Genomic DNA, 27,603 nt, shown 5'->3' with positions numbered 1-27,603 from the left:
GCTCCAGATGCATCAAAATAGAGGCAGTTGGCCTTGCACTTCAATGCCTATCAGATACAATTGTCTAAATATTCTCAAATCAGTTGGCATTCTGAGTGATGTGTGCAGCCTATTCTTGGGCACAACTGTGTTGTAGTGATCAATGCAGGTCACTGTGGAAACGCAGGAAATACCACTTGCTTTGTGGCCGTGGGTCTAGGGTTCCCCTGTTTCATTTGGTCCAACTGCATGAAAATGAGGCAGGAAAAGGCAATAACACCTTTAAATGATATGATTTTTTGTGCAACTGAATGCACTAAATTTACTGGCCCTGATGAGTGAATTTTTTCTCCTGCCCATGGGTTTGTGACAAAATTCCATGTTTCGCCATTTTCAACTCCCATTGACTTCAATGCATTTGGGAAACAAAACTTGGAAAAAAAAGTTCAATGAATCCTGTGTGGAAAAAAATGTAGTGAAAAGAAGGCCCTATTGACTTCAATGCGTTTCACAATTTTTTCCACGCTTTTGTGATTTGTTTCACTAAAGAGAAACAGCACAGATTTGCACATCGCAGCCTGCAATTGCACTTGTTGTTACAAATAACCACTGTTACAAATAATTAGCATATCATCACAAATGTCCCAACTGTTAAACTAGAATTATCTTTATGAACTAGCCACAGTTTTTATAGACCTAGCAGGACAATACAAGAGCAGTAACAGTTATTTTTCCATGTTTTTAACAGCACATTTTATATAACACATTGGTATTTATAACAGCATTTATCTTGTTCATCTCAGCTTTAAGATTTAAACAATCCTGTACTTCATACTGAATAAATTCCAGTGAAACCAAAAAAAAAAGATTCAGCTTTTCTTACCTTCAAGCACACACTGGTCAGGGACTGGAATTTTCTTCCCCATTTCCTTAATGTACTTTTTAAGCTCATCTAGGTTTTCCTTTAATTGCAGGCACAGCATATCATGTTGATTTTGATTCTCCGTTACTAGCTTTCTGCTGCTTTGGTTTGCTGTACTTGGCTCTGATGCATTTGTTGTTCCAGTCCAGTTATTAATTGGACCGAGAGCTAAGGTTTTATCCACTGGGGGTTTGCCTGTTTCTGTGTCAGATTTACATCTTTCATCTTCTTGATTTAAAAACATATGTGAAAATGATATTAGTCCAATCACTTCTGAATTATCAATGTCTTGACTACTGTCCAAGCACTTACTCACTGAACTCAGAGCCAGATTTTTTGACCTGTACAAAAACAAATATAAAAATACAGGAGAGAACATATTGCTCAGTACAGCAGAAATGGAACATTGCTGCTTCCAAGTTAGTGATAATTACCTTCTAAGAAAAGCAGTTACTGGATACATTTATTGCTGTATTCAACTGAAAGTGCCTAAAATCTGCTCAAAGCCACACAGTAAACATCTGATTGCAAATGTAAGCAAGCAAAATGTATACATGAAATACATGAAAAACAGGGGGCTACCCTAATTAAGGCGTCTGCAAGTAAAATACTGAGAAGTAATATATTGTTCACAGATATCTGTTCTTATGACTTGAGCATAAAATGTCTTTTAGTCAACCCTAAATTTCCTGAATGGCTCATAATTGTGGCAAATCAGTAAATTTTCTCCAATATAGCACCTCATAGGGTACGGTTTGTTAGACCTTCATGCATCACAGTCAGTCTGTCCACACTGAAAATGTATTTTGCCAATGCCTTTTATCAATCAGTAGATTGGGATTGGCAGATTCATTAAATGAGAGAAGTTACCTCTCAAGTCTACTCAAAACAATGTTGTTTGGCCATTGGCTTGGTTGGCTAATTTGCTAAAAATCCAGAGGGTATATCTGCCAAATAATCCCATGGTCTAGGTCCTTTTATTAAACAACAGATTCTTGTCTGCAAAGTCTGCAAAACATCTTGCTTGATCAGTTTCTCATCTATTTACTTATCTGTACTAGCAGCGAATTCACAGGTAGAATTAAAACATTAAGTTTATTAGGGGCAGATTTTCAAAATGAGCAACTGGGGAATGCAGTTGGATTCAGAGTTGTTATAGATCAGAGATATTTTTAAGACAATTCATTCATTGCTGCCTCTACCTTAAAAATTCCACACAGTGGAACACTGAGCAATTTAGCACCTCTTGCAGTTACCATGGCAATCAATCAGATGTTTGATTTCACTGTTCTACTTGGGGCTGGCTAAATCAAAGCTATTCACTGATTGGTTGCTATGGGTTGCTGCCCAGGTGCAAATTTGCCCAGTGTTTATATATGAGCTCCAGTGACAAAATTAAGGTGCAGATTTAAGCTTTACCTGTTTGGGTTCAGGCATATGATTGCAGAAATCATGAGTTTATGACTATGACTATATTTTTGTAAAACACCTGCTTTTGGGGAAAAAAACACAGAACAATTGATATGTCCAGGAACTCATTCGCAGTTTCAGCAATGATTTGCTTGAAGCTGAACAGGCAAAGCTTCATAAATCTGCCCATCTGAAAACCTGCATACCTTATTTTCCATGATATGTACAGTGTTAGAGTATGATATGACCAGCTAAGCAATGACACCTGGTAATAACTCTTACATCTCTAACACATTCTGCGCATTTCATTTATGTCATCCAAGCTTTACATCATAATATTCATAAGCTTTACCTTTTCTTCACTTTTTGTCCTCACTAACATGATTTTTATTTTGTAACATCTGTTATATTGCTTGTATTAACGGATTAACATTCCATCCTCGTCTGTTCTATCCTTCCTTACTATAATATATTCTTTTGTGTCTTTATACTGCCCACCATATCATACCATTCTCTGACACCGAGTTCTTGTTTACCCAACTTGTTTGCAAATCATTCTGCCATTTGTTGGTGCTCATCTGATATTTATGCCATTGTGTGCTTCTATCAAGTTCAGTGTGTTTTTTACATATTGCTGCAGTCTGTCTTGGGCTCTGTCTCGATTTTTCAATGTCTGTATTAATTATTATTTCAATATCTTTAATGAACACTTAATTATTGGTTATTAAAGGGGTGGTTCACCTTTAAAGGAGTAGGAAAGGTAAAAACTAAGGAAGCTTTATCAGAAAGGTCTACGTAAATACAACCATAAGCACTCACAGAGACACTGAGTCCTCTATTAAAAGAAAAAAGATTTCTTGTCTCTTTTTTTTCCTGTGCCAGAGTCTGTGCAGCTCTCTCCTCTCTCCTGCTCCTACTCAGGTATGGTAAAGCTTTATACAGACTAAATATAATGTTCTAGGTGGCACTAATGTGGGGAATCTATTGGCAGTAAAATGTCAAAATGACTTTCCTTCTCTTTTAAGTTAACTTTTAGTATGTTATAGAAAGGCTGATTCTTTTCAATCTTTGTCATTTGCCTTTTATGGTTTTTTAATTATTTGCTTTCCTCTTCTGACTCTTTCCAGCTTTCAAATGTGGGGTCACTGACCAGCAGCCAAAATGATTGCTTCGTGAGCCTAAAATGTTATTGTTATAATTACTTTTTATGACTTTCTATTCAGTCTCTCTCCTAATTATCTTCCAGTTTCTAATCAAACTACTGCCTGGTTGCTAGGGTAATTTGGACTCTAGCAACCAGATAGCTGCTAAAATTGCAAACGTAAGAGCTGCTAAACAAAAAGCTTAATAATTCAACAACCACAAATAATAATAAATGATGACCAATTGCAAATTGTCTCTGAATAGCATTCCCTACATCATACTAAAATGTAATTCTAAAGTGAACAACCCCTATATATATATATATATATATATATATATATATATATATATATATATATATATACAAAATATGATAATTTCATTTGGGGAACATGGGATTATACTACAGGTATGGGACCTATTATTCAGAATGCTCGGGACCTAGGGTTTTCCGGATAAGGGGTATTTCCGTAATTTGGATCTCCATACCTTAAGTCTGCTAAAAAATAATTTAAATATTGAATAAACCCAATAGGATTGTTTGTGACATAAGCAGTATATATTCCTAGAACACAAATGTGCAGGCAAACTAGGTTTGCAAAATATAGCTGTAAAGGTATATATGAAAGTAGTGCATTATTCCAAGTTCTGGAAGGTGTAAAAGTTTTAGTTATTTTTGTCATATTCTAAATGTAGCTTATCCTTGGATGACCTAATGTGACTAACACATAAGACTACACTGTTGATACTATCCAAAGCAGCATAATGGGCACCATAGTGGTTTTGTCATTTGGGAGTTCTTATGATTGACTGGATAATAATTCTGTGATGATTTCATATAATTATAGAATGATGACGAAGAAGAGAAAAATACACAGTGGAACATACACTTTGCCAGCTAAATAAACGAACACAATCCAGAAACCTGTGATGACAACTAGGAACTTGAAGCAGTGCCAGTAAGGTGTTATATTAAAAACAAGCATACCTACTAAATATCAGTTCTTTTTTGTCTTCTTTGGAATTTTTGAGACCTCTTTGGATGCAGTCTATATCTGTTTCAGTGACATATTGTTGCTTTTGATCACTGATATCTTCTAATTTAACTTGACTTTCCTTCTCCTCTTCCTTTTGAAAAGAGACTTCATGGTCTTCATGGACATAAAAAGGAGACTCTGACTGAATATTGCATTCTTTCCTTAAAAAAAGAATATTTGGCGTATAAAATACATACATATATAATACTTCATTATGGCATCTTATGCTAATAATAACATTTTATGTTAAATTATAAATAAAAGGTTATGAGTAGTGATGAGTGAACTTCTTCTTTTACTAGGCATGGGTTTGCGGTAAAATTCCACATTTCACCATTGGCAGGAAATAAATGCAGGAAAAAAATGCCCATTGACTGTAATGCATTTGGAGTGAGTAAAAAAAGCCCACTGACTGTAATGCATATGGAGTGAGAAAAAAAAGCCCACTGACTGTAATGCATATGGAGTGAGAAAAAAAAGCCCACTGACTGTAATGCATATGGAGTGAGAAAAAAAAGCCCACTGACTGTAATGCATATGGAGTGAGAAAAAAGGGGGTAAAAAGGATGGGGGGGGGTCCTTTGCCAGAGTCAGAAAAAATTGCACAAGTAAGTGACATCTGTGAGTGATGTTCTTTAGGTGCCAGCATGCTTGATTCAGAATAGAACTTTGTGAGAAAAAGTGCACGTTGCCCACTGCATCTGTGGACATAATTGAGCCCTGTAGTATTAGAATTTATATTAGGTGAAACAGAGTTATTCTGGGGAAGGTTTATGCAAAAGATACATACTTCCACTAAAATGTGGCCAAAATGACACTGGATATCTGGAGTAAAATAACTTCACAAAGGGTTAAAACAAATGGCTATTTGCATCATTATTGCACTTTGCACATAGCAGTCAAAAAGTCATTAAAACATAATCCCTATTATTTGACGAATATGCACCTAAATGTATTAGGGGTTACAGCAAATAAGTGTTCACTTGTTCAAAAGGCAATTTAGGATGCTATGGGGTTTAGCACAGTCATTTATCAACTGATAATCAGAAATATGTGCTGTAAGTAGATATCCACATGTAATTATTTCCCAAAAACAGGCAGATGCTAAGGTTCTTTCAGTTGCAGTCAAAAGGGACAACCAGAAGCAAAACTAAAAATACATTATTATAATGGACATGGGAGATATTTATCTTTTTCTTTTATGGGTCCATCCATTAGATTAAACAGTGTTTTACTAGTCAGCTCCCCTCAAGCCAGGACTCCAGACCTTTATAGAATGAGTATTACAGAAGTGTGAGCGAGGCATTTGTGAAAACTGGAAATGAGAAGAACTAACTTCTGCAACATTGCTATATGCTAAGGGGCTGATTTACTAAGACACGAATTCCGACCGAATTGGAAAAATTCCGATTGGAAAACGAACATTTTGCGACTTTTTCGTATTTTTTGCGTTTTTTTCGGCGCCTTTATGACTTTTCGGAAATTATCGCGACTTTTTCGTTACCAATACGATTTGCGCGAAAAAACGTGAGTTTTTCGTAGCCATTCGGAAAGTTACGATTTTTTCGTAGCGTTAAAACGTGCGCGAAAAGTTGCGCTTTTTTCGTAGCGTTAAAACTTAAAAGGTGCGACGTTTTGCGCAAGTTTTAACACTACGAAAAAATCGCGTTTTTCCGCAAAAATCGTATTGGTAACGAAAAAGTCGCGATAATTTTCCGAAAAAATCGCAAAATACTGATCATTACGAAAAAAACGCAATCGGACGCATTCGGCCCGTTCGTGAGTAAGTAAATGGGCCCCTAAATGTAGCAAGGACCAACAGTGCAGAGATTAGTAAAAAACAAACAGATAGTGCTATCAATAGTAAAATACTTAAGTGCATTGATCATTATAAAGGTCAGTTGTGAATTAATGGCCTGCATTACAGTCACAGACTAATCCTTTCCAAGTTGCTAATAACTGTATTTTATGCTAGACTAGCCTGTAAACATTATTTTACACCGACTGGACAAAGATGTCTAAATACCAAGGTATGTGCACACATTTTGAAAAATAAGGCTGCATTTTTACAGATAAACAAGTCTTTCTACCCCCCTTTAGAAATGTGAAATTACCTGGTCATATTTTAGTGAAATTTTAGCAAAATATTTTTCATCTTACAAACAGTTGAAGTACAATGCTAGGCATTTTTTTAAAGTTCCATTGTGTAACACCATGCACACAAATAGTGCATTACAAAGAGATATTCAACATATTTATAGGGTTGTGTATTTTATTAAACCTAATAATAAAGCCTAAGGCCTTACTAACATTATTACACCACTCAAGATCTGTGGTTACCCATTGAAATGAATAGGACAAATTGAGGTGGCACAGAATTTCTGGCATGAGCTGTATAAAAATTGCTGTGTAAGAAGTGGTAGTTTTGACACAAGTTTAAAGAAAAGCCCTGTGTTTACACCAGAATGTGACATCACATTTGCATTAAAACATTACTCTGCTTTAGAACTACATATGAATGTTACATAGTGTAGTGCGGCCTTAAAGTGCCTATGTTTGGGGTATTTTTAACACAGCTTTTTTAAATAAACCTGACAGATGTGTCAAGTGAGGAAGGATCGGCAATGCAAAAGAAATCCACAAGGAAACTTTCAAATTTCAAATTTTCAAAACGAATACATGTTAAACTAATATAAACATACCTTACAACGGGTGATATGGAACAGTTTAAAACAACTGGGGTCACATATAGTTGAAAATCTGTGAAGTGGCAGATAGGACCCCAAGACACCAGTTGTAACATGCTTGCTTCTCACTGCTAGTTTATTATCAGTAGCAGACAAATTGCAAACGTGTCTAAAGTCAGCTTTCTGGTTTGTAAAGGGAAATGACAGGTTACAAAGTCTTGAGTTCTGTAATTGGAGGGATAATTTGACAAGCAAGATATTGTCAAAGTTTCCAAACTCGTTAAATGCAATCAGCAACAAATAACTCTCAGATGTTAAGCACAGTTTGCTCTTTTTCTGTACTTTGGCTGAAATGAATAAAAATGTTTCTTATTTTGGTGAATCAAAGGGTGTATTGGGCAGATCATCATCCGGCAATTGTTCCAATATGACTTGTGCTATTAATATTCAATACAGGTAGTCTCCACTTAAAAGTGAATAAAGAAGGTTTTCTACTTTCCAAGTGGGTGAAATAATACTGTCACTCACAGCTGAATGGTCAGGCTTGATCCAACAGGGCATGCAAATGCTCAATAATTCATAAATGCCCCCAATGATTCTAATGTTATAGTACATGCTCAAGGCATAAAAGCCATGTTTTGCCAGTGGATAGTTTGGTATGACAAATGACAGCAACTCCAGAAAAAAACAGAAAGGTTATATCGACCTGCAGCTTTAAGGAGAATGTTTGAGCATGATAGGTGCCCTAAAACCTTGCCCTGGGAAATTTAATCTAAATCCCTATATGACATCACATATGAGGGTCAGTTTCAGGAGCTACTTACACCACACATGTTTTTGTAGTGACGGGAGAAACTGTATTACCTGGAATAAACCCATGCAGGCATAGGTAGAACATACAAACTCCCTGCAGACAATGCCCTGGATAGAATCAAAACTTCAAAACCACAGTGCTAACCATTGCGCCGTCATGCTGCCCATAATTCCCTTGAAACCTACAGAATTTGCTAACATGCACCATACCTAACTGGATCTGTGAGTTCAATCAGACAGAGTACATTGTGAACTTTTTAATTTTTGCAAATAGCAGTTTCTGGGAAATAAAATGCATTTGGGATTTAATGGAACAAACTAAAGTTAAATAAAGCAATCAAATGCAGAAAACACAATTTAATTAAGGAACCACTTGTGTTTTCTGCTATTGTTTTGCTGACTGTGATCCTCGAGGGATCATAAATAAGTCTAAGGGGCACATTTACTAATCCACAAACGTCCGAAAGCGTCCGAATGCGTTTTTTTTCGTAATGATCGATTGTTTCGTATTTTGCACGACTTTTTCTTCTCCGTTACGACTTTATCGTATATTTTTCGCAACTTTTTTGTCACCGTCGCGAAACATTCGGATTGGTTTTTCCGCCGTTTACTATAGCTCAATACGAAAAAATTGCGACGGCGATGAAATAATCGCGCAAAATAGGATAAAGTAGCGACTGCGCCGGAAAAGTCGTGACAAATATGAAACAATCGCGACAGCGACAAAAAGATCGCAAAATTTTCGTTTCCAATCCGTTTTTTTTCACATTCGGGATTCGGATTCGGGGATTAGTAAATGTGCCCCTAAATGTCAGGCATCTGTATTTGTGAAAAACTGCTTATAAAAGTCTAAGATCAAACACGTATTGTCTGGGTTTTCCAAAGAAGAGACAATTAGATAAAAATGTTATCTTCTGAGGGAAATCTTGAACAGTAGTCATAATCCCAGAGCCATATGCAAGTCATTTCACACTGCATTCCATCCCTATTGCTCTGATGAGGAATTTCAAAAGAATTTCCACTGTGCAGGGCTTTCTACATGTCAGGTAACAGCACTCTTTCCTGGGGGTACCTCTTGGATATTTAATGCTTTCTACTGATATTATACTTGACAGAACCGTATTTCAGACCATATTGGGTGTATGGTCCCTATTACTTAAAGGAACAGTAACACCAAAAAATGAAAGTGTATAAAAGTAACTAAAATATAATGTGCTGCTGCCCTGCACTGGTAAAAGTTGTGTGTTGGCTTCAGAAAGTCTACTATAATTTATATAAATAAGCTGCTGTGTAGCCATGGAGGCAGCCATTCAAACGAGAAAAGGCACAGGCACATAGCAGATAACAGATAAAACACTATTGTATTCTACAGAACTTATCTGTTATCTGCTATGAAACCTGTGCCTTTTCTCCTTTTTCCCAGCTTGAATGGCTGCCCCCATGGCTACACAGCAGCTCATTATATAAATTATAGTAGTGTTACTGTAGCAAACACACCAGTTTTACCAGTGCAGGGCAACAGTACATTATATTTTTATTACTTTAAAGTTCTTTCATTTTTTGGTGTTACTGTTCCTTTAAGAATTCATGATATGAGAAACTTTTACAAAGCACATTTTTACAGGACACATTTGGTGGGGGGTATTGGGCAATGCAGTACATATAAGTGGTTGAGAAACAAAGTTGGACAAACTGTAATTCATTAGAATGAACAAATATGGCACACTCATGTATATCATTATAATGAATCTCTGTTACAGAAGTACTGTACTATGTAAGGCATAGAATTAAAAACTGAAAACTAGTTGAAGTATCAGTCTAACAAGAATTCCTGTTGTAAAAGCTTTTTAACCTATAGATCTCTTGCAGCATTTTCCATAGCCTACATAGTTTATAAAACAGATGCCATGATAATTTACTTTATTTATATGTTAGTCAATAAAGATGTATTTAATCTAGAGCAGTGCTGTCCAACTTCTACAGTGCCGAGGGCCGGAATTTCTCTAGCATACATGGTGGAGGGCCGCTAATGCAAGCCATTTTGACCACTCCCATTTTTGAAACCACACCCACCTCAAACCACACCTATTTTATCACAATGGAGGTAGCACAGCAAAATCCCAAATGCTTGGTCCTTACTGTGGGGATATCAACCATCATTCATATGTGAAAGAATTATGTCATATTAAGATATACCCTTAAATTCCATATGCCTCCTCCTCCCCTGTGGATAGCAGAGCAACCCCCAGTACATAATTACACACCTTTGGGACCATTTAATGGCTATTTCCAACTGCTAACAACAAACCCCTGCCAGGTTCACCTCCCACAGGCAGCATTGGGCAGGCAGAGTATGGCACACACAGGCAGCACTCTGCCTGTCCTATGCTGTCTGTGTGTGCCATACCCTCCCTGACCTATGCTGCCTGTGTGTGCCATACTCTACCTTCCCTATGCTGGCTGTATGTGCCATACTCTACCTTCCCTATGCTGGCTGTATGTGCCATACTCTACCTGCCCTATGCTGGCTGTATGTGCCATACTCTGCCTACAGTACCTATGTCTGAGGTGTGAAGAAGTGAACAATGGGAGTGATTACAGTCTGAGCCTGAGGTGTGAACACTGCAGGGGGTGAACAATGCAGGGATTAAAAGGTGTGAAAAACACAGGGGATTACATTTTTAAACAATACAGTGGAATTACAGCCTGAATCTGAGGTGAGAACTATGCAGGGGGCCAGTTAATCTCAGTACTGATACCATTTAAAGCTTACACAAGAGTAAGCCATCAAAGCAGCCAGACAGGTGGGGGGCCACACAGAGGGGGGTCGCGGGCCGCATGCGGCCCGCGGGCCGCCAGTTGGACAGCACTGATCTAGAGCATTGATCTGCATTGTTTATGGCCCACAGCTGCTGTTATATTACATTTCTTGATATGCCCTGAAGGCATAAGGGACTGTAGTTCAGCAGCAGATCAAGAACCAGATGCAAAAGATCCAGAGCAATCTTTAAAGGCTAAAGACGACACTACACACTCTTACTCTTAACTTTTACTATATTAATTAGAAAACAAATAAGTGCCTAAATATTTACTATTCATCTAAGGGCGTAAGGAAAAATCATTGGCAAAAATATTAATTCATCTTCATTCACTGGTGTCAGGAAGGGTCTCATATAACTGGTAGTGTGACCAGAACCAAAGAAAAAGTAATGGTAAATGTAGCATAAAAATAAGGCTACTATCTTTTTTTGCTGGTAGAACTACCTATTCAGCAATTAATATCCCCAAGCTTTTTGATGAGAGATTTGCTATATGTAATCTTTGAGGAAATCTAAACCCCAAAAAATGAATCGATTTAAACTTACTCAGAGTGCTTCACTTAGCACTTTTGCAACTAACTTTTCTATTTTTAGTGGTTTAGAGATAGTAGCAGATTAGACAGTGAATACGGATAGCTGTCAGAGAATTGGCAACCCTTGGGTTAGCTGTAGTATATTGCATATATGTAGTATATTTATCTGTGTCTTTACCACTGGTAGTAATATAGAGGGTATAGTCTGTATAATGTCTATAGTAGTGCTTGTTCTGATAGCTCTCTCTAGTTCACCCTGTGTTTTAGGGATACAATGTTCATTACTGAATAAACTTACAGAGAGTTGCTGATAATATGCTACCTGTTTCTGGAGTCTTGATATACCATATATACTCGAGTATAAGCCGATCCGAATATAAGCCGAGGTACCTAATTTTACCTAAGAGAGCTGTAAAAACTTATAGACTCGAGTATAAGCCTAGGGTGGGAAATGTGCCAATAAATTGTTTCAATAATCAAAATAAATACCAATAAAATTACATTAAATAAGGCATCAGTTTTTAAAATATTTATTTCAAAGAAAAACAGTAAACTAGCTCTGTAAGTGGAGTAGAGGGTCAACAAAAACCATATGGTATCAACAATGATACCTTAAGGGTACTACCCCCTTAGCTCAATCAGCAACCATGCTGAAATACAAAGAGTTAAAATCCTTCAAAACTATATATAGTTTATATAGAATATAAAGTGCAATGTCTAGTACAGAATGGGACAGTTGAGGATGGTAGATTAAGATGAATTTGGGAGCGGGCCAGAGCACTGGAAGGTCTGGTTGCGGGTAGCCTAATTTGCACACAAAGGACAGAGGGTGCTAGTCTGGAGGGACTCATTGCACCCAACTCGAGTATAAGCCGAGGGTGACTTTTTCAGCACATTTTGGGTGCTGAAAAACTAGGCTTATACTCGAGTATAAACAGTAATCCACAAAAACTAAAGGCTGAACACAACATGGTGTCAGAAGTGGGATAAGAACCCACATGGACAATGGAATTTACTTTGAAAATGAGAAAGTGGTATTCCACACTGACATTGCTGTAGCTCTCCTACAGCACCTTCTGCAAAAACTGAAAGATGCAATTAATTCAGACAAAGAGCTGTTAGTACTTACACAAATGCATAGCAATGGTAGGCCAAATGGAAAATATCAGCCAACATATTAGTAGTTATATTGGCTTTTGTGACACAAAATTTATATAGAAAATGGATTGCCGACAGATTCATCATTCCTAAAAGCTACAGGCCACATATGATTGAAAGACTGCAAGTTGCACACCAAGGGATTCAGAGATCAAAAAGCCAGAATGCTCATGTATTGGCCAAATATGGGAAAAGATATTAAACTAGGAGTAAACCAGCATGCTAAGCACTAAGCTTCCTGCAGATATATTTGACCTATATGGACATTCATACCTGCTTGTGATTGATTACTTTTCAAAATATCCCATGGTGCTCCGACTGTCAGACAAATCAGCAAATTCAGTACCAGAGGAACTAGTTTCTGACCATGAACCATTTACCAGTCATGAAATGATTACTTTTGCCAATAAATGGGACTTTAAGCTCACTTTCACAAACCCAGGCTATCCCCAGTCTAATGGCATGGATGAACGGGCAGTGCAGACTGTTAAAAATACTTTTATTTAAGCGGCTCAAACTGAACTTGACCCACACTTAGCACTACTGAGTTTGAGGAACACACTGGTGACAGGTATGAAATATAGCTCAGCTCAGTTATTAATGGGTTGGGTGTTGCAATCCAATTTGCAAGTGTCTGCATCTGTGTTAAAACCAAAAAAAAAGTTCCACAGAATGTGTACTTATGATGTAGTAACACCTTAATGAAAGTGCTACAGGAGGAACAGAAGACACCTCAGGCCAGACAAAGTACCAGTCGCAGGGGCTTATTTTTGAATTCCTGACTTGGAGGCAAGTTTTGGTTGCATAAAAACCAGGTGTGCTGCCAAAAGAGCCTCATTTACACTGCCAGTCCACATAGAAACTACCAATTAACCAATCACATCCCCTATTTGGTATCCAACGTAATTTTTATGCTTGTGTTGCTCCGCAACTCTTTTTACATTTGAATGTGGCTTATGGGTAAAAAAGTTTGGAGATGCCTTATTTAGGCACTCATTTGTTTTTTAATCAATATAGAAGAAGTTGTAGTTGGCATTCAAGCCTAAAAACAAAACAGGAGTGACATGCAATAACTTGAAATAGAAATGTTCACAAACCAAAATGTCAAGACTTTGAGGCTGAAGAGCATAGAATACTGGTCGAGAATGGTTGTGCACCCACAATTCTTTTTGACTCTTTAATGCTGTAAATTGGAAAAACTGAAAAAAGACATCTTTATGAAATATACATCATTGTAACGGTTTGAAAATGTAACTTTATTGACCTTCAAAGGTAATTCTGCCAAACAATATACAAGGGTAGCGTCACAAGATCATCTGATGCTTAGAGGATGTGTGTGAAAAATAGTTAAGCAATATAGAAAAGATATTTAAACTGTTTTTTTTTAGCCAGTTGCATATTTTTTAATATGTGTTCTGATTTTAAAGTGATTTGGTAACACCACAGTGGAGTTCCCATGCTTATTACAAGCCAGCCACCAGTCCACCCATGTCTGTGTGTACATAGTTAAAATGTCAATCAAAGAGCACGGCATGACATCAGTGAGCACCTAATTAGGCTCCTTGCCGGATTCCAATCAAGAAGACTTTATGGGCACCCCCGCCATGAGGCACAGTTCATGCATTCAGCTTAGGAATCTTGTCTTAATTCCTAATTATCAGGTCACAAATACTGATAGTAAACACATACGGTAACCATAACAGCTATAAGCTTTGGATCCAGAGATTTATGCAGAGGAAGTAATCACCATTTAGTCAAACTAAAATCCATGTTATATTCCAAAGTATTACCCACTGCACATTGCAAAATGACTTCTCAGTGTATAGAAATTGCCTGTGTCACAATCATAAAGACAGACCACTAGTATAGTCAATGAAAACCAGACGAGGTGTAAGTTTTACCACATGTCAAGCTAGACCTCTTGTGTACAGGAAAAATTAGATCATTTTGTTCCGGTGTTAATAAATGTTACCCAAACGGCACAGTTTGACATGTACGTTTGCACCCTGGCTCCCTTAGAATCATTAGCAAAAACTTGGTTTAACATTACCCGGCAGAAAAAATCAACTTTCTCAAACTAATTCTGAAGTGACATATGAACAATTCCCTTCCTTGAACTACATTTCCAGTAGGGAAATTGGAGTTTTCAAGGGGTGGAAAGACTGCAGCAAAAATAGCATTTTTACAACATGTAGCCTTCCAGTTGCTGAACTCTATGAAGCTCACAGCCTTCAGCTAAGGATGCTGGGTATTGAAGTTTACATGAGAGTGAGTTTTACTCCAGGAACATCTAACATGCTAAAAGTTGAAATCTGACAATCACTGCTTTAGATGCTGCTATTCAGAGCAATGTTTAATAAGCAGCATGGGAGCTGTTCAGACACACAGTGGTATCAAGGACTGAACTTTTTTGCACTTTAACGAAAAACTGCTGCTGCATTTCTAAACCTTTGTCCAAAATAAACCAGATAAGCAGTGTAAAAGGTTAAGATTAAATGGGCTCACCAACTGTTTGATAGTATTTTCAGTTTGCTTTCCTGTGTTATTTCTTGTGTAAAACAGAACCAGATGTTTTTCTTCCTTTCCCGGTTTTCGCCTTCAGAACTGAAATTTATGTCATTTCATATATATTCTGAGTTGCTTTCCATTTTTAAACAATCTACAATATTCTATGGTATTTACATTTACCCAAATGCAAAATCCCATTTTGGCAAATTTACAACCAATATGAACTATTTCCAAGGTGTCACAAAATGACAAACTTAAACCTTCACATATTAATACAGGTATGTGATCTGTTATCCATAATGCTCAGGACCTTGGGGTTTTCCAGATAAGGGATCTTTCTGTAATTTGGATCTCCATAATGTAAGTCTGCTAAAAATCGTTTAAATGTTTAATATTATAATTATATCTTAGTTGGGATCAAGTACAAGGTACTGTTTAATTATTACAGAGAAAAAGGAAACCATTTTTAAAAATTTGAATTATTTGGTTATAATGGAGTCTATGGGACATGGCCTTTCCGTAATTTGGAACTTTCTGGAAAACAGGTTTCCAGATAAGGGTTCCGATACTTGTACCACAGAACAACAGGCACAGCAGAAATGCCCCACTGAACTTTACATGCTTGCAGAAAAAAATCTTCATAAACTTCATAAAAATCCTTAAATGAAACATTAAAAAAATAAAAAATATAAAATAAATTGTTAATCAGGGACCTTAAAATAGAACTAAACCCTACAAATGAATATGACAGAAATGCCATAGTATTATTAGTGATACAAGCCTTCAAAGATGTCACAGGAGCACCCCAATTGGATTCTGTTATAAAGAAAAAAAATGAGGTTTGCCTGTTATATAAGCTGATGCTACAGGGCTTATGGTTAAATACTGATACAAATTGCATTGCTTTCAGAGCTGCCATACAGTAATAATCTGTATTATTTACCAGTCAGGCTTATATTGTGACATTCATATATAAGTCCAATTGCTAAGTTGCTAGAAATAGGACATTCTATAACATACTAAAAGTTAACACACAGGTAAACCACCACTTTAATGGGGTTAGTATTTACCCTAGCTTATAAAGATTGTTTATGTCGATTTTGTGTAGATGTATGACCACAGCTCAAAAATGTAAAAATTCTTAATAATGAGCAATTAGGAATCACAGCAAGTGAATGATTGCAATAGTCTGAAGAAGCCCAAAGCTAGATGGGGTTTTCAAGCCAGCTAGGCCCCCAAATACTCCATATTGGTAAGGCTTAAGAGACCCCTTCTGCATTGACTATAATTGTAATTGTAGACATTTGTGAAAATATAAGGTTATGGTAATTAGATGACAGACAAAACATGATCAAGCGATCCACTGGCAAGTATAGTTGGCAGCATGAATCCTGAAGCAGACACAGCCCCATGATCCTTCTATCATCAGGTTTAGTTACTTTTTTAATTATTCTTTTTCATACCAGTGTATTTTAGTAGTTTAGCATGCAAATATATTGGGTTTTATTGACAAGGTAACCTATTAGCAGGGACTAGAGGACTAAAGTTATGGTTAAATATGTGGACCTTGTTTAGAAAAATATCCAGTATACTACTTACCAAATTTAGGAACGTTCTTGGGTTGAATTGTGTTTTAATAATAATTAATTTAGATAACTCATAATAAAGGTTATATCTAAATAATGTGTGCCATATAGGTGTGTCATTCTTTGCTAAAATTACTTTAAAATACCTTGTATATGTATATGCCTTTTACTGGGTAATAAATCCGCTGTAATTTTCAGATTTTTTCTGATCGAAATGTTTTTTTTTTCTATATGCGTCTTTTGTTTTGCAGCCAGTAGTGCTACCTTATGGATTCTGCCTGAGCTAGAAGTAAAACATACATGGTGGAGGGCTGCTAATGGAAACGAGTTTTGACCACTCCCCTTTTTAAACCACACCCACTTCAAACCACACCCATGTTATCCCAATGGTGGTAGTGCAGCAAAAACCCTTGGTCCTCACTGCAGGGATATCAACCATCATTCATATGTGAAAGAATTTTATTATGGCATATTACTATAAACCTACCCTGTGGATAGCATAGATGGCTATTTCCAACTGCTAACAAACCAGCTGCCTGTGTGTGCCATACACTGCCTGCCCTACCCTGACTGTGTGTGCCATACTCTGCCTGCCCTATGCTGCCTGTGTGCTATACTCTGCCTGCCCTATGCTGCCTGTGTGTGCCATAGGTCAGGCAGGTAGAGTATGGCACATACAGGCAGGGTAGGGCAGGCAGAGTACTGCCTGTGTGTGCCATACTCTGCCTGCCCTATGCTGCCTGTGTGCTATACTCTGCCTGCCCTATGTTGCCTGTGTGTGCCATACACACAGGCAGCATAGGTCAGGCAGTACGTACAGAGACACAATTCTGGCACTGCTCCTACAGTCTGAGGTGTGAACAGGTGAACAATGTGGGTGATTACAGTCTGAGCCTGAGGTGTGAACACTGCAGGGGGTGAACAATGCAGAAACTAAAAGGTGTGATCAGTATAGGGGATTACATGTTTAAACAATACAGAGGGATTACAACCTGAATCTGAGGTGTGAACCATGCAGGGGGCCAGTTAATCTCAGTACAGATACCATTTAAAGTTTACTTTACACAAAGGTAAGCCATCAAAGCAGCCAGACAGGTGGGGGGGGCCACACAGAGGGGGGGTCGAGGGCCGCCAGTTGGACAGCACTGCCATAGATAATACTGAGAATTGTCTCTGCTAAAACACACATAGAAACAATTGCCAGTATTGTCTATTTTGTAGCCGTGACAAGTATCTCCCTGTGCTATTTCACTAAGACACCGATAGAGGGATGATGCCTGTATGGTAAAGATATCTGCCCTAAGCAATATAAAATGTTTAAATTGAGAAAAGACTGTTGGGAAGTTGTTTCCCAGTATCATTATTTGCTTCATGACAGACATGACATTATTTATAATTTTGCATCATTTATATCATAAATCTCAAGTCTGTTCTGGTTAATAGTGGACCTGCATGATTCAGATCTGGCCAGAAGAACCAAACAGAACCAGATGCTCATCAGAATGGCTTAATCTGCTCAGATCAAAAAGTGATTTACTCTCTGGGGGATGATGATACATCTAAAGAAAAACACTTCTAGTATATTGCTTATGTGTCAAAGTGCCAACTGAAATCTAAAACCAAGTGATGGAAACCAAGTATATTGATCCGTGAGTGCAACATTTTTCAGTACTCCCCAATGGATTTAGTCTGACTGTTAGTATGAATACCAAATATTGTGTGATTGCTTACCTGCAAGATGGAGTAGTTTGGTTTGCCAGGTGGTGATTGAGTAGCTTGGCCATTGCATTAAAGCTGTTACTCATCCTGTACATGTCTCTATTTGGAGTCTCTAATATACTCTTGAAAGTCCCAACAATATTCTTTATTTCCATCAAGAGAATGTGATGGAATGAATGTTCCATATTAGTCAACTGACTTGCCAAATATGTCAAACATATCTTAGCCGTATCCTACAATTAAAAGATTAAAAGTTAAGTCATTTCAACATAGAAGATTTTAAATAATCCACAAATCTCAAGAAATATGAATACTAAAATAAAATTCAGCAGTACACAATATTATTTTGCACGTATGTATAAATAACTGTGATTGCAAAAAACTCTGAAATGTATGGCCTTGTAGATTTTACTACCACTTGAAACACATCAATGGCTCCAAATGCAAGCCACCAAAAACTTATGTAGCCACTTTTTGATAATTGTTTTGTTTGTTATGTGCATATGCATGCACATAACCTAGCTATATGCAGTTATAACTAGGCAGGCGTATGGCTGACCGATCATAAACAGAAAGCCAAATGTGGTGGAAATGTGAGATTTCCCAATGTGAATATAACCTGAAGGTACTTTGGAAACTCTAGAAGCATGTTGTTTTCATATTTAAAGCATCCATAAAACTGTATTTTAAAACAGAAGCATCTCCATGTCTGACAAAGTCATTATTTCTCTTTATGACTCAGTATGTGCATTTAAAGCAGAGAATTGTACTGTATATTTCAGTTATGTATCTGCTCATTTGATGGAGAATTGTGTGTAACTTGAAATTATAGTATCATCATTTGATAGAAGAACATTTACTGCAGTATTCAGAATATCTTTGGTAGAAAGCTAGGGACGTTTATGAATACTACACTGGGTGAAAGTGGTCACATCAAAACCCATCTTGAGGCCTGCAAGGCACATTATTATCACAGCAAGTAGACTCCACACACTGAGTGCAAACATCTGTAAATATATATATATATAGGCATGGTAAAATGTAGAAATTATTAATGGTCAAGAGTTAAGAAAGATACATATTAACTTGTGTAGAAAAAGCACAAATATTTTGCTTCTGACCTGGAATTTTAAGCTGGCTACTAACTAGTAGACTAGACTATGGGGCTGATTTACTAAGACACGATTTCGAATCCGAATTGGAAAAATCCGATTGGAAAAACGAACATTTTGCGACTTTTTCGTAATGATCGGTAAATTTGCGACTTTTTCGTAATGATCGGTAATTTTGCGACTTTTTCGGAGCATTCGTATTGGTCACGAATATATCGTATAGACGATCCGAAAGTCACGAAATATTCGTATCAGACGATCGTACACGGCGGAAACAGCCTTCCGAAAGTCACGATAAATTCGTATTGACGTTCCGAAAGTCACGAAATATTCGTACAGGAAGTTCTCCAGCGACCATTTTACAAGCATTTGGCGCCAATTTCTCTTGTGAGTTAACAGGAAGTGCTCCAGGTAGGGAGGGGGGGGGCAGCTAGAGGGCGGGGGGGGGAGTTTAGTTAGGGCTGGCCAGGGCAGGGGGGTGGGTATGGAGGAGGGCCAGCAACCCCCTGTGGGAAGGAGGAGCCGCCAGCCGGTGGTGGTGGTGGAGGAGGAGGAGGAAGAAGAAGAAGAGGAGGAGGCAGGGCCCAGCTCCAAAGGCCCCCGCTTTTCCAGTGAGGAAAATTCGGCGATGGTGGAGGAAGTTTTGAGACAATGGGACTATATTTTTGGTGCGCAATCCTGTCAGCTCACTGCTGCCAGAAGAAGGGACCTGTGGCAGCAGGTAGCGGATCGCGTGAGCGCTGTAAGCGGAGTGCACCGTGACCACAACACGGTGTACAAACGCTTCAGCGACCTGAAGAGATGCATGAAGAAGAGGTTCATGGCCCAGAGAGCACGGGCCCAGAAGGCGGGTGTAGGGCCTGTTCTTTCCAGCCAATTCAAGCCCTACGAACGCCGCCTTCTGGATCGAGCTGGTGTAGAGGTATTCGGAGGGCTGCCTGGCGAATACGTGGACACAGATAGGAGACGTAAGTGTTTTTTTTTTTTTTTTTAAAGCACTTATTTCACGCTGAAGGCACCTATTTAAAGGGGTGGTTCACCTTGAAGCTAACTTTGATTATGTTATAGAATGGCTAATTCTAAGCAACTTTTCAATTGGTCGTCATTATTTTTTTTTTTTTTTTTTAAATGATTTGCACTATTCTTCTAACTCCTTGTAGCTTTCAGGGGGGTCACTGAACCCAGCAAGCAGAAAACTATTGCTTTGTGAAGCTACAAGTCCTCTCCTGTTCATATTGCTGTCTCTCATTCAAACCACTCCCTGGTTGCTAAGGTAATTTGAACCCTAGCAACCAGTTGGCTGCTGAAACTCCAAACTGGAGAACTGTAGAGCAAAAACTGACATTGTTATACAATGGCTAATTCTAAGCAACTTTGCAATTGGTCGTCATTATTCAAAAACTACATTAAATAAATAATGAAGACCAATTGAAAAGTTGCTTAGAATTAGCCATTGTATAACATAATAAAAATTAACTTCAAGGTAAACCACAGCTGCACAGTTAGAAGAAACCAAATAATTCACAAACTACAAAATATAATTTGCTGCCCTCTAACTATGCAGCTTTTAAATGGGGGTCACTGACCCTTTAACATTGCTAGAGCCTGAGCGCAACAGTAATACAGAGCTGTAATATAATTATGTTCAGGGTTGGCAGTTTGTCCTCCAAACTGGGCTACTAATTTAAAGCCCTTGGGGTTTTCCAAAGTACAAAGCCGCTAAGGTACAGTTTTGCTGTATTTTTTGGAGCTTTGCCAGGTTTGTAGTTTGGAAAATAGTCACATTTTTTTCCCCTAGTGTGCCTGGCACGCTGCATGCTGGGTAATGTAGTTTTTAGCTTTCAGCCTGAACCTGTCTGTTCTACCCCCTGCTCTATAGGGTATGTGATTGTACTGTTACTTTCTACTGGGATGTGGTGCAGTTCTGCAGTTGATCCTTAGGCTATAACTCTGGATATATTGGGGCTGCTGAGAGTTGTAGTTCAACACACCCATATGTATATCATGTCTGGGGTTAATGCAACATTGTGAATCTATTTCTGTAGTGAGTTCCCAGCTGGACTGGGCACAGAGGGCAGGGAATTATCAGCCATCCCAGTAACTGGAAAGGGGGGAGGGGGGGCGCAGGACATTGCTAGTGATTGTACGCTTTAAAAAGACATGTTTCCCGTATATCGACAGATATATCTATAGATCTATAGATAGATATATATATGTGTGTGTGTGTATATAATGTTTTTTTTTTTTTTTTTCATTGTTTATATTGGCCTATTTTTGTGCTACTTTCAAAGTGGCTTTAGCCTAGTCTTTGGCTGGTTTTAGAACTGACTGGTTTTGCCAACAAAAAAAACTGCCAAACCGGACCCCAGTATAACCTGAGTGAGGCTTATTTTCAAGAAACCCTTTATTTCATGTTTACCAAATATTTGTTCATTTGCAGCTTGGGTTCCACATGACAGTCTTAATAGTACCCTAGTTTCCCCACATGCCCCTCAAATACATTCCATGAACTGCAGCTGTTAGGCCTCATTTTAATGATGACAAGTGATTTATCTGTAGTTTTTGAATGGTTTTTGTCTTGTTTTTGAATCTCTGCTAAATCCAGAACGTTTGTGTGGCTTTGTAGTTTGGGGTCAAAACTTGTTCAGCATTTTTTTTTTTTTGCTTTCTGTGAACTTGTAGCTCAAGCGCAGCGCCAAAGGCCCACAGTCCAGGAGAGGCAACAGACCCGGCAGCAGACGCCGCCAGAGGCAGAGGACCAGCCCCAGGATGTCAGTGGAGCAGATGAACGGGACCCTGGGACGCCAGGTAAATATTATTTGGCTAGTTGGTTCACCAAACTGGCAATTTTGCATTTTCTGCAATGTATTCTTATGTCTATGCACTATTTATATTTTTCAGAACACCAAGCTGGACCTTCCCGCCAGTCCTTGTCCCCGCCACCTGTGTCACCCCCCAGGCGTAAGTAACTTCTCTTGCACTTGCACCCTCTGGTATTGGCAAAATATTACAAAAAGCTGAGTGCTTAGTGCCAGGGTTAGCAGTGGCAGCTTTGAGGGCTTCATAGACATAGCTGATTAAGTGAAGAGTTGCATTAACAGAGGTGGTAATGGGGTGTTATGGTTCTAACAAGGCCAGGGCCTTGGCTTGTGTTGCCCCCAGTTTGTGATTCTTAAAGGCGTCTACAACCCCTATATTGTTTCCCCCACTGAAGGTGTGGGTCAATAGAGCTAATAGAGCCCACACTGTGGTTGTGTCCCAAAAAAAATTTAAACCCAAAAATCCCCCCGCCAACACTGGCCTACCCTCCTGGTGCGGGTGGCCTTGCAGCTGGAGAAATAATTTTCTTATGTTTCTGTTTATAGTATGTCTAGAAAATCGGCACTGTTTAAATGATTCCCTTTTAAATGTAATTATTAATAAAAGGTAATAATTTCATTATTAATAAAAGGTATTTTTTACTGGTGGGGTCAGTGACCCCCATTTAAAAACTGCAAAAGTATGTTAAAGGTGAGTCGCCCCTTTTACAGACATGCCAGTCTGACTTCTCTAACTCAGCATGGGGGGGGCAGCTGTGGGTATTCACATGACATAGTAGATAGTAAGGCACGCCCACTCTTCTCAATCCTGAATGCAGTTTGAAAAGAATATTTGATAACCATGCTTTTTTGGAGTACATGTAGGATAATGCTTTCTAATTATTGCGGCTATTGCAGTAGCCGTTGGTTTGGATTCACATATATTTCAACAATATAGGTGACTTTTTAATCATGAATTGACAATTGGACCCCTTTAAGGGGCAGATGTTTAAAAATGTGAGGCTACAACTTCATACATAAAAACTCAGTGATGTTCTATTCATTCCTATGGTCATTTTCTAAGCATAAGGGTGAGTTATTGCTAACTAAACTTTTTTTTTTTTCTTTTTTTTTTCAATCTGTTTAGAATGAACAGAATGTGGGTGTTTTTTTCTGTAAAAAAATGTCAAATTTTTATCAATCTGCACCATGTTATTGAAAATGCTCTTCTCTGAATAAACGTTTTTTTAAATTCAAATACATGATTTACTTATTTGTTTATACTCTTATCCTAGATGCTGCTGCGAATGTTGCTGCTGCCGGGGGGAGTGGCCAGGACCGAGGACAAGGACTGGAACATCCATCTGCGGAAGGTTCAGTGAGGAATCCACGGGCGTCCCAGGTCGTGGTAGCCGCTCTCAGGCCTGCTCTTGGCAACCAGCGCAGCCACTTTCTCTCTCAAAGGCGGCTGTTGGCTCGTATGATTGGCGAGCAGGCCGCCTTGAGGGTAGAAGTGGCTGGGGTGAGGGCCGAGCTACAGGCCCTCCGCCAAGAGCAGGCAGCTCAGCGCCAGGAGCTGGCAGCTCAGCACCGGGAGCGGCTATCCAGCGAAGAAAGGTTCCGGAATGCTCTGCTGGCAGTTCTGGGGCAGGTACTGCATGCGCCTGCCTCTGCCTCTGCCGGGTCTGCTGAAGGGTCACTGCCTGGGCCCTCTTTTGCACCTCAACCACCGCCTCCAAGTCCTCAGCCTAGGGCAAGGGGGCGTGGGAGAGGCCGCAGAAGAGGGTCTGACCCTGACTGTGGGCCTAGCAAAAGGCGCAAGTAGGTCTCCTATCTGAGTCCCTACTTTCGCCTTGCAGCCTTTTTGAGCCAGACCTCTACACCAACTTGCTCTCTGGCCATGAACTTTTTTATGCATCTCTTCAGGACTCACACGATCCGCTACATGAGCTGACAGGACTAAGCACCAAACAAGTAGTCCCATTGTTCTCAATATTCCTTCACCAAAGCCGAATTTTCCTCACTGAGGGGCACCATAAAAATATCTGGTGGTGCCCTCCCCAATACCATCTGGGAAGCACTTATAACATCAAAGTGCATTTTCTCTAACATCTATGTTTGCCCATTGAGAGTTTGTGCCACGATAACATCTTGTGGCACCCTCCTTAATACCATCTGGGAAGCACTTGGAACATCAAAGTGCATTTGCTCTAACATGAATATTGGGCATTTCCCCAAATACAATGTGGCCATGCCTGTGAATTGGCCTACTTAAACACACACTAATGCAATTCTAACATCCTTAAAAAAAAAAAAAAAAAAAAAAAGACATTTGTGTTGTACCGACATACCAAAGAAACGTGCCTCCTTCTCCAATGTTGTATGACTGACTAAAAAGGGGTATCTCTTTAAAGTCTTCATTCTCTGCTGTGCAGTCTAATGTGCAAAAGAAACAACTATATGCTTTTCAGGTTGTGTATGTCGTTACTATGCAGTTTATTGAAAGTATGGTTTATATGCAGTCTCCTGCCGGTATATTGTTTACGGAAGGCAGCTTTCCAAGTCCTCCTTTCCCTTTGCTTTCCAAAATGCAAGTCACTAATGCCTACAAGGGTAATTGAATGTTGTACTACTATGCACTAATGCTGCATGGCTGTCAAAAGTCAATGTCAAGAGAGCAGCCTGGTAAATGTTCTCCTCCTCCTCCTCCTCCTTTTTTGTAATATATTGTTTATAGAGGGCAGCTTTCCAAGTCCTCCTCTCCCTTTGCTTTCCAAAATGCAATTCACTAATGCCTACAAGGGTAATTGAATGTTGTACTACTATGCACTAATGCTGCGTGGCTGTCAAAAGCCAATGTCAAGAGAGCAGCCTGGTAAATGTTCTCCTCCTCCTCCTCCTCCTTTTTTGTAATATATTGTTTATAGAGGGCAGCTTTCCAAGTCCTCCTCTCCCTTTGCTTTCCAAAATGCAAGTCACTAATGCCTACAAGGGTAATTGAATGTTGTACTACTATGCACTAATGCTGCGTGGCTGTCAAAAGCCAATGTCAAGAGAGCAGCCTGGTAAATGTTCTCCTCCTCCTCCTCCTCCTCCTTTTTTGTAATATATTGTTTATAGAGGGCAGCTTTCCAAGTCCTCCTCTCCCTTTGCTTTCCAAAATGCAAGTCACTAATGCCTACAAGGGTAATTGAATGTTGTACTACTATGCACTAATGCTGCGTGGCTGTCAAAAGCCAAAGTCAAGAGAGCAGCCTGGTAAATGTTCTCCTCCTCCTCCTTTTTTGTAATATATTGTTTATAGAGGGCAGCTTTCCAAGTCCTCCTCTCCCTTTGCTTTCCAAAATGCAAGTCACTAATGCCTACAAGGGTAATTGAATGTTGTACTACTATGCAAGGGCCTAAGACAAGAGGCCAGCACTTACCTCATGTATCTGACTGCTTTTCCAAAGAAACAGATATGTTTACAAGTGATAAATGTTAAATATTGTTTATCATGTCTTTTATTTTTGTTAATGTTTCTTATTGCCTGGCTGTAGGGGCGCAACAAGTGTAATGCAATAAGTGCTTTGCACTTTTTCTTAGCCTTTGTCCTTTACGGGTCAAGCATTGCTGGGTTTCTAATGCCCCCTAGGCCTACAGTAACTTTATATTTCTTGTGGAAATGTTCACATGTTTTGTTTTTTAAAAAAAAAAAAACATCTATACACTTTGTTGGATGTTTGTAAAGTATTGATTTCATATTTATTATGACTGTCATTAAAGAGACATTCAAAATGGCTTTTCTTTACTTTATTTTGCATCATCATTTTCTAGATCAATTTAGTTGTAAAAGGCAGGAAGGTGTAAAGGTGAAGTTATTGCTCCAGTCAGTAAGGGGCCATTGATTGGAGGGAACACAGGCAATGGGATTTCACACAGCTAGCCAAGAGTCGCATCCTTCTGAGTCTCAGCAGCAAACAGCAGTCTCAGCAGCGTGCAGTCTTCTCCCACTGTGAGCAAGTGAGGGAAATTTCCTAAAATAACAATGATTCAATTAAGCCAAAAAAAATTGCTTTTTTGAACCTTGAACACCATTTAATTTCTGTTTAAACAGTCCCTTACTCAGTATTTGTGGGTCCCTTTACAAGAGCGCTTAATCCAAGCATAAGAGGTGGTCAACTTGATAGGGATTAGGGCAGCATCTGGGGCAGTCCCATGGATCCTGGCAGGATGTCTAGTTGGTCTTATCATTCAGAATGCATTTTGTGTTTTGTTTTTTTTTTGGCCTGAAAGTGAACATATTATTCTGTAACAAGCAGTAATATTATTGTTTCTTAAAGCAGAGTAAGTGGTAGTCACCTGAAAGTGGCACTTAGCAGCAAAGGGCACAATGCCTGGTACTTCTCCATAGCAGGTCCGTCTCCCAGATGGTTGGTAACAGCAGTGACAGGTCCAAGCAACAGAAATGAGGTTTTAGCATTTCACCAGCAACATTCAAAAGCACCAAAGGATTTCAGTGGGGGTAGCCACACAACAAAGTAGATCCCACAAACCTCAAAGTAGAATTACTTAGTAATGCTAATAATTTAAGGACAAGTGAACCCCAAACTTCATTTAGCCCTAATGGAAAACACAATTAAATTGACTGGGGTTGACTTGTCCTTTAAATGGTTGACTATTTTAACATGACTGATTTTTGTTTGTAAGCGTGTTTACTTACACCAGAAGGTGTCCCGGGAAGGCCTATACTGCTAGGGGCACACCAGCACATCACAATCAGCGGGCTCTTTATAATTAAGAAAGGAAAAGATATGATTACATTTAAAGAGACATTGCACTGAAAATGTGAACAAACTCATCATAAGCATGATAATGGCCATTCATTGTGTGTGCTCTACCTCAACACTGTAATAAGATCCCTCTATATCAGTGATCCCCAACCAGTGGTTCGTGAACAACATGTTGCTCCCCAACCCCTTGAATGTTGCTCCCAGGGGCCTCAAAGTAGGTGTCCATTTTTGAATTTCTGGCTTGGAGGCAAGCTTTGGTTGAATAAAACCCAGTGTAAAGCCAAACAGAGCCTTCTGTAGGCTGCCAGTCCACATAGAGGCTACCAAATAGCCAATTATAGCTTCCATGCTTGTGTTGCTCCCCAATACTTTTTCCATTTGAATGTGGCTCACAGGTATAAAAGGTTGGGGACCCCTGCTCTATATCAAGGCCTAACACCAATCAATCACAGTTGTTTCTGCACTGGCCAAAGTCACTTATGTTCATACAGTGCCAGAATTTACTACAAAAACAAACATACACATTTTTGTTGTCATCATTCATTTTCTTCTGGTTAACACAGTTGCAAGGGCAAGTTAAACACATTTAATGAGGTATATTATCAAG

At 38.9% G+C, this 27,603-nt stretch overlaps 1 protein-coding gene across 3 annotated transcripts in view; it reads right to left on the bottom strand.

Moving 5' to 3' along the window:
* veph1 (ventricular zone expressed PH domain containing 1) overlaps positions 1-27,603 on the bottom strand; it is a 192,341-nt gene that overhangs the window by 82,969 nt on the left and 81,769 nt on the right. For all 3 annotated transcript variants that reach the window (XM_031902403.1, XM_031902402.1, XM_002933254.4), the window contains exons 7-9: positions 18,327-18,547; positions 4,443-4,652; positions 863-1,242 (exon numbers count right to left, since the gene is read on the bottom strand). In XM_031902403.1, coding sequence (XP_031758263.1) covers positions 863-1,242; positions 4,443-4,652; positions 18,327-18,547 — 811 coding nt within the window. The remainder of the gene's footprint in view (positions 1-862; positions 1,243-4,442; positions 4,653-18,326; positions 18,548-27,603) is intronic.

The sequence above is a fragment of the Xenopus tropicalis genome, chromosome 5 (genome assembly GCF_000004195.4).
Source record: "Xenopus tropicalis strain Nigerian chromosome 5, UCB_Xtro_10.0, whole genome shotgun sequence".
NCBI classification, from domain to species: domain Eukaryota; kingdom Metazoa; phylum Chordata; class Amphibia; order Anura; family Pipidae; genus Xenopus; species Xenopus tropicalis.
This window is presented reverse-complemented; position numbering and strand designations above follow the sequence as displayed.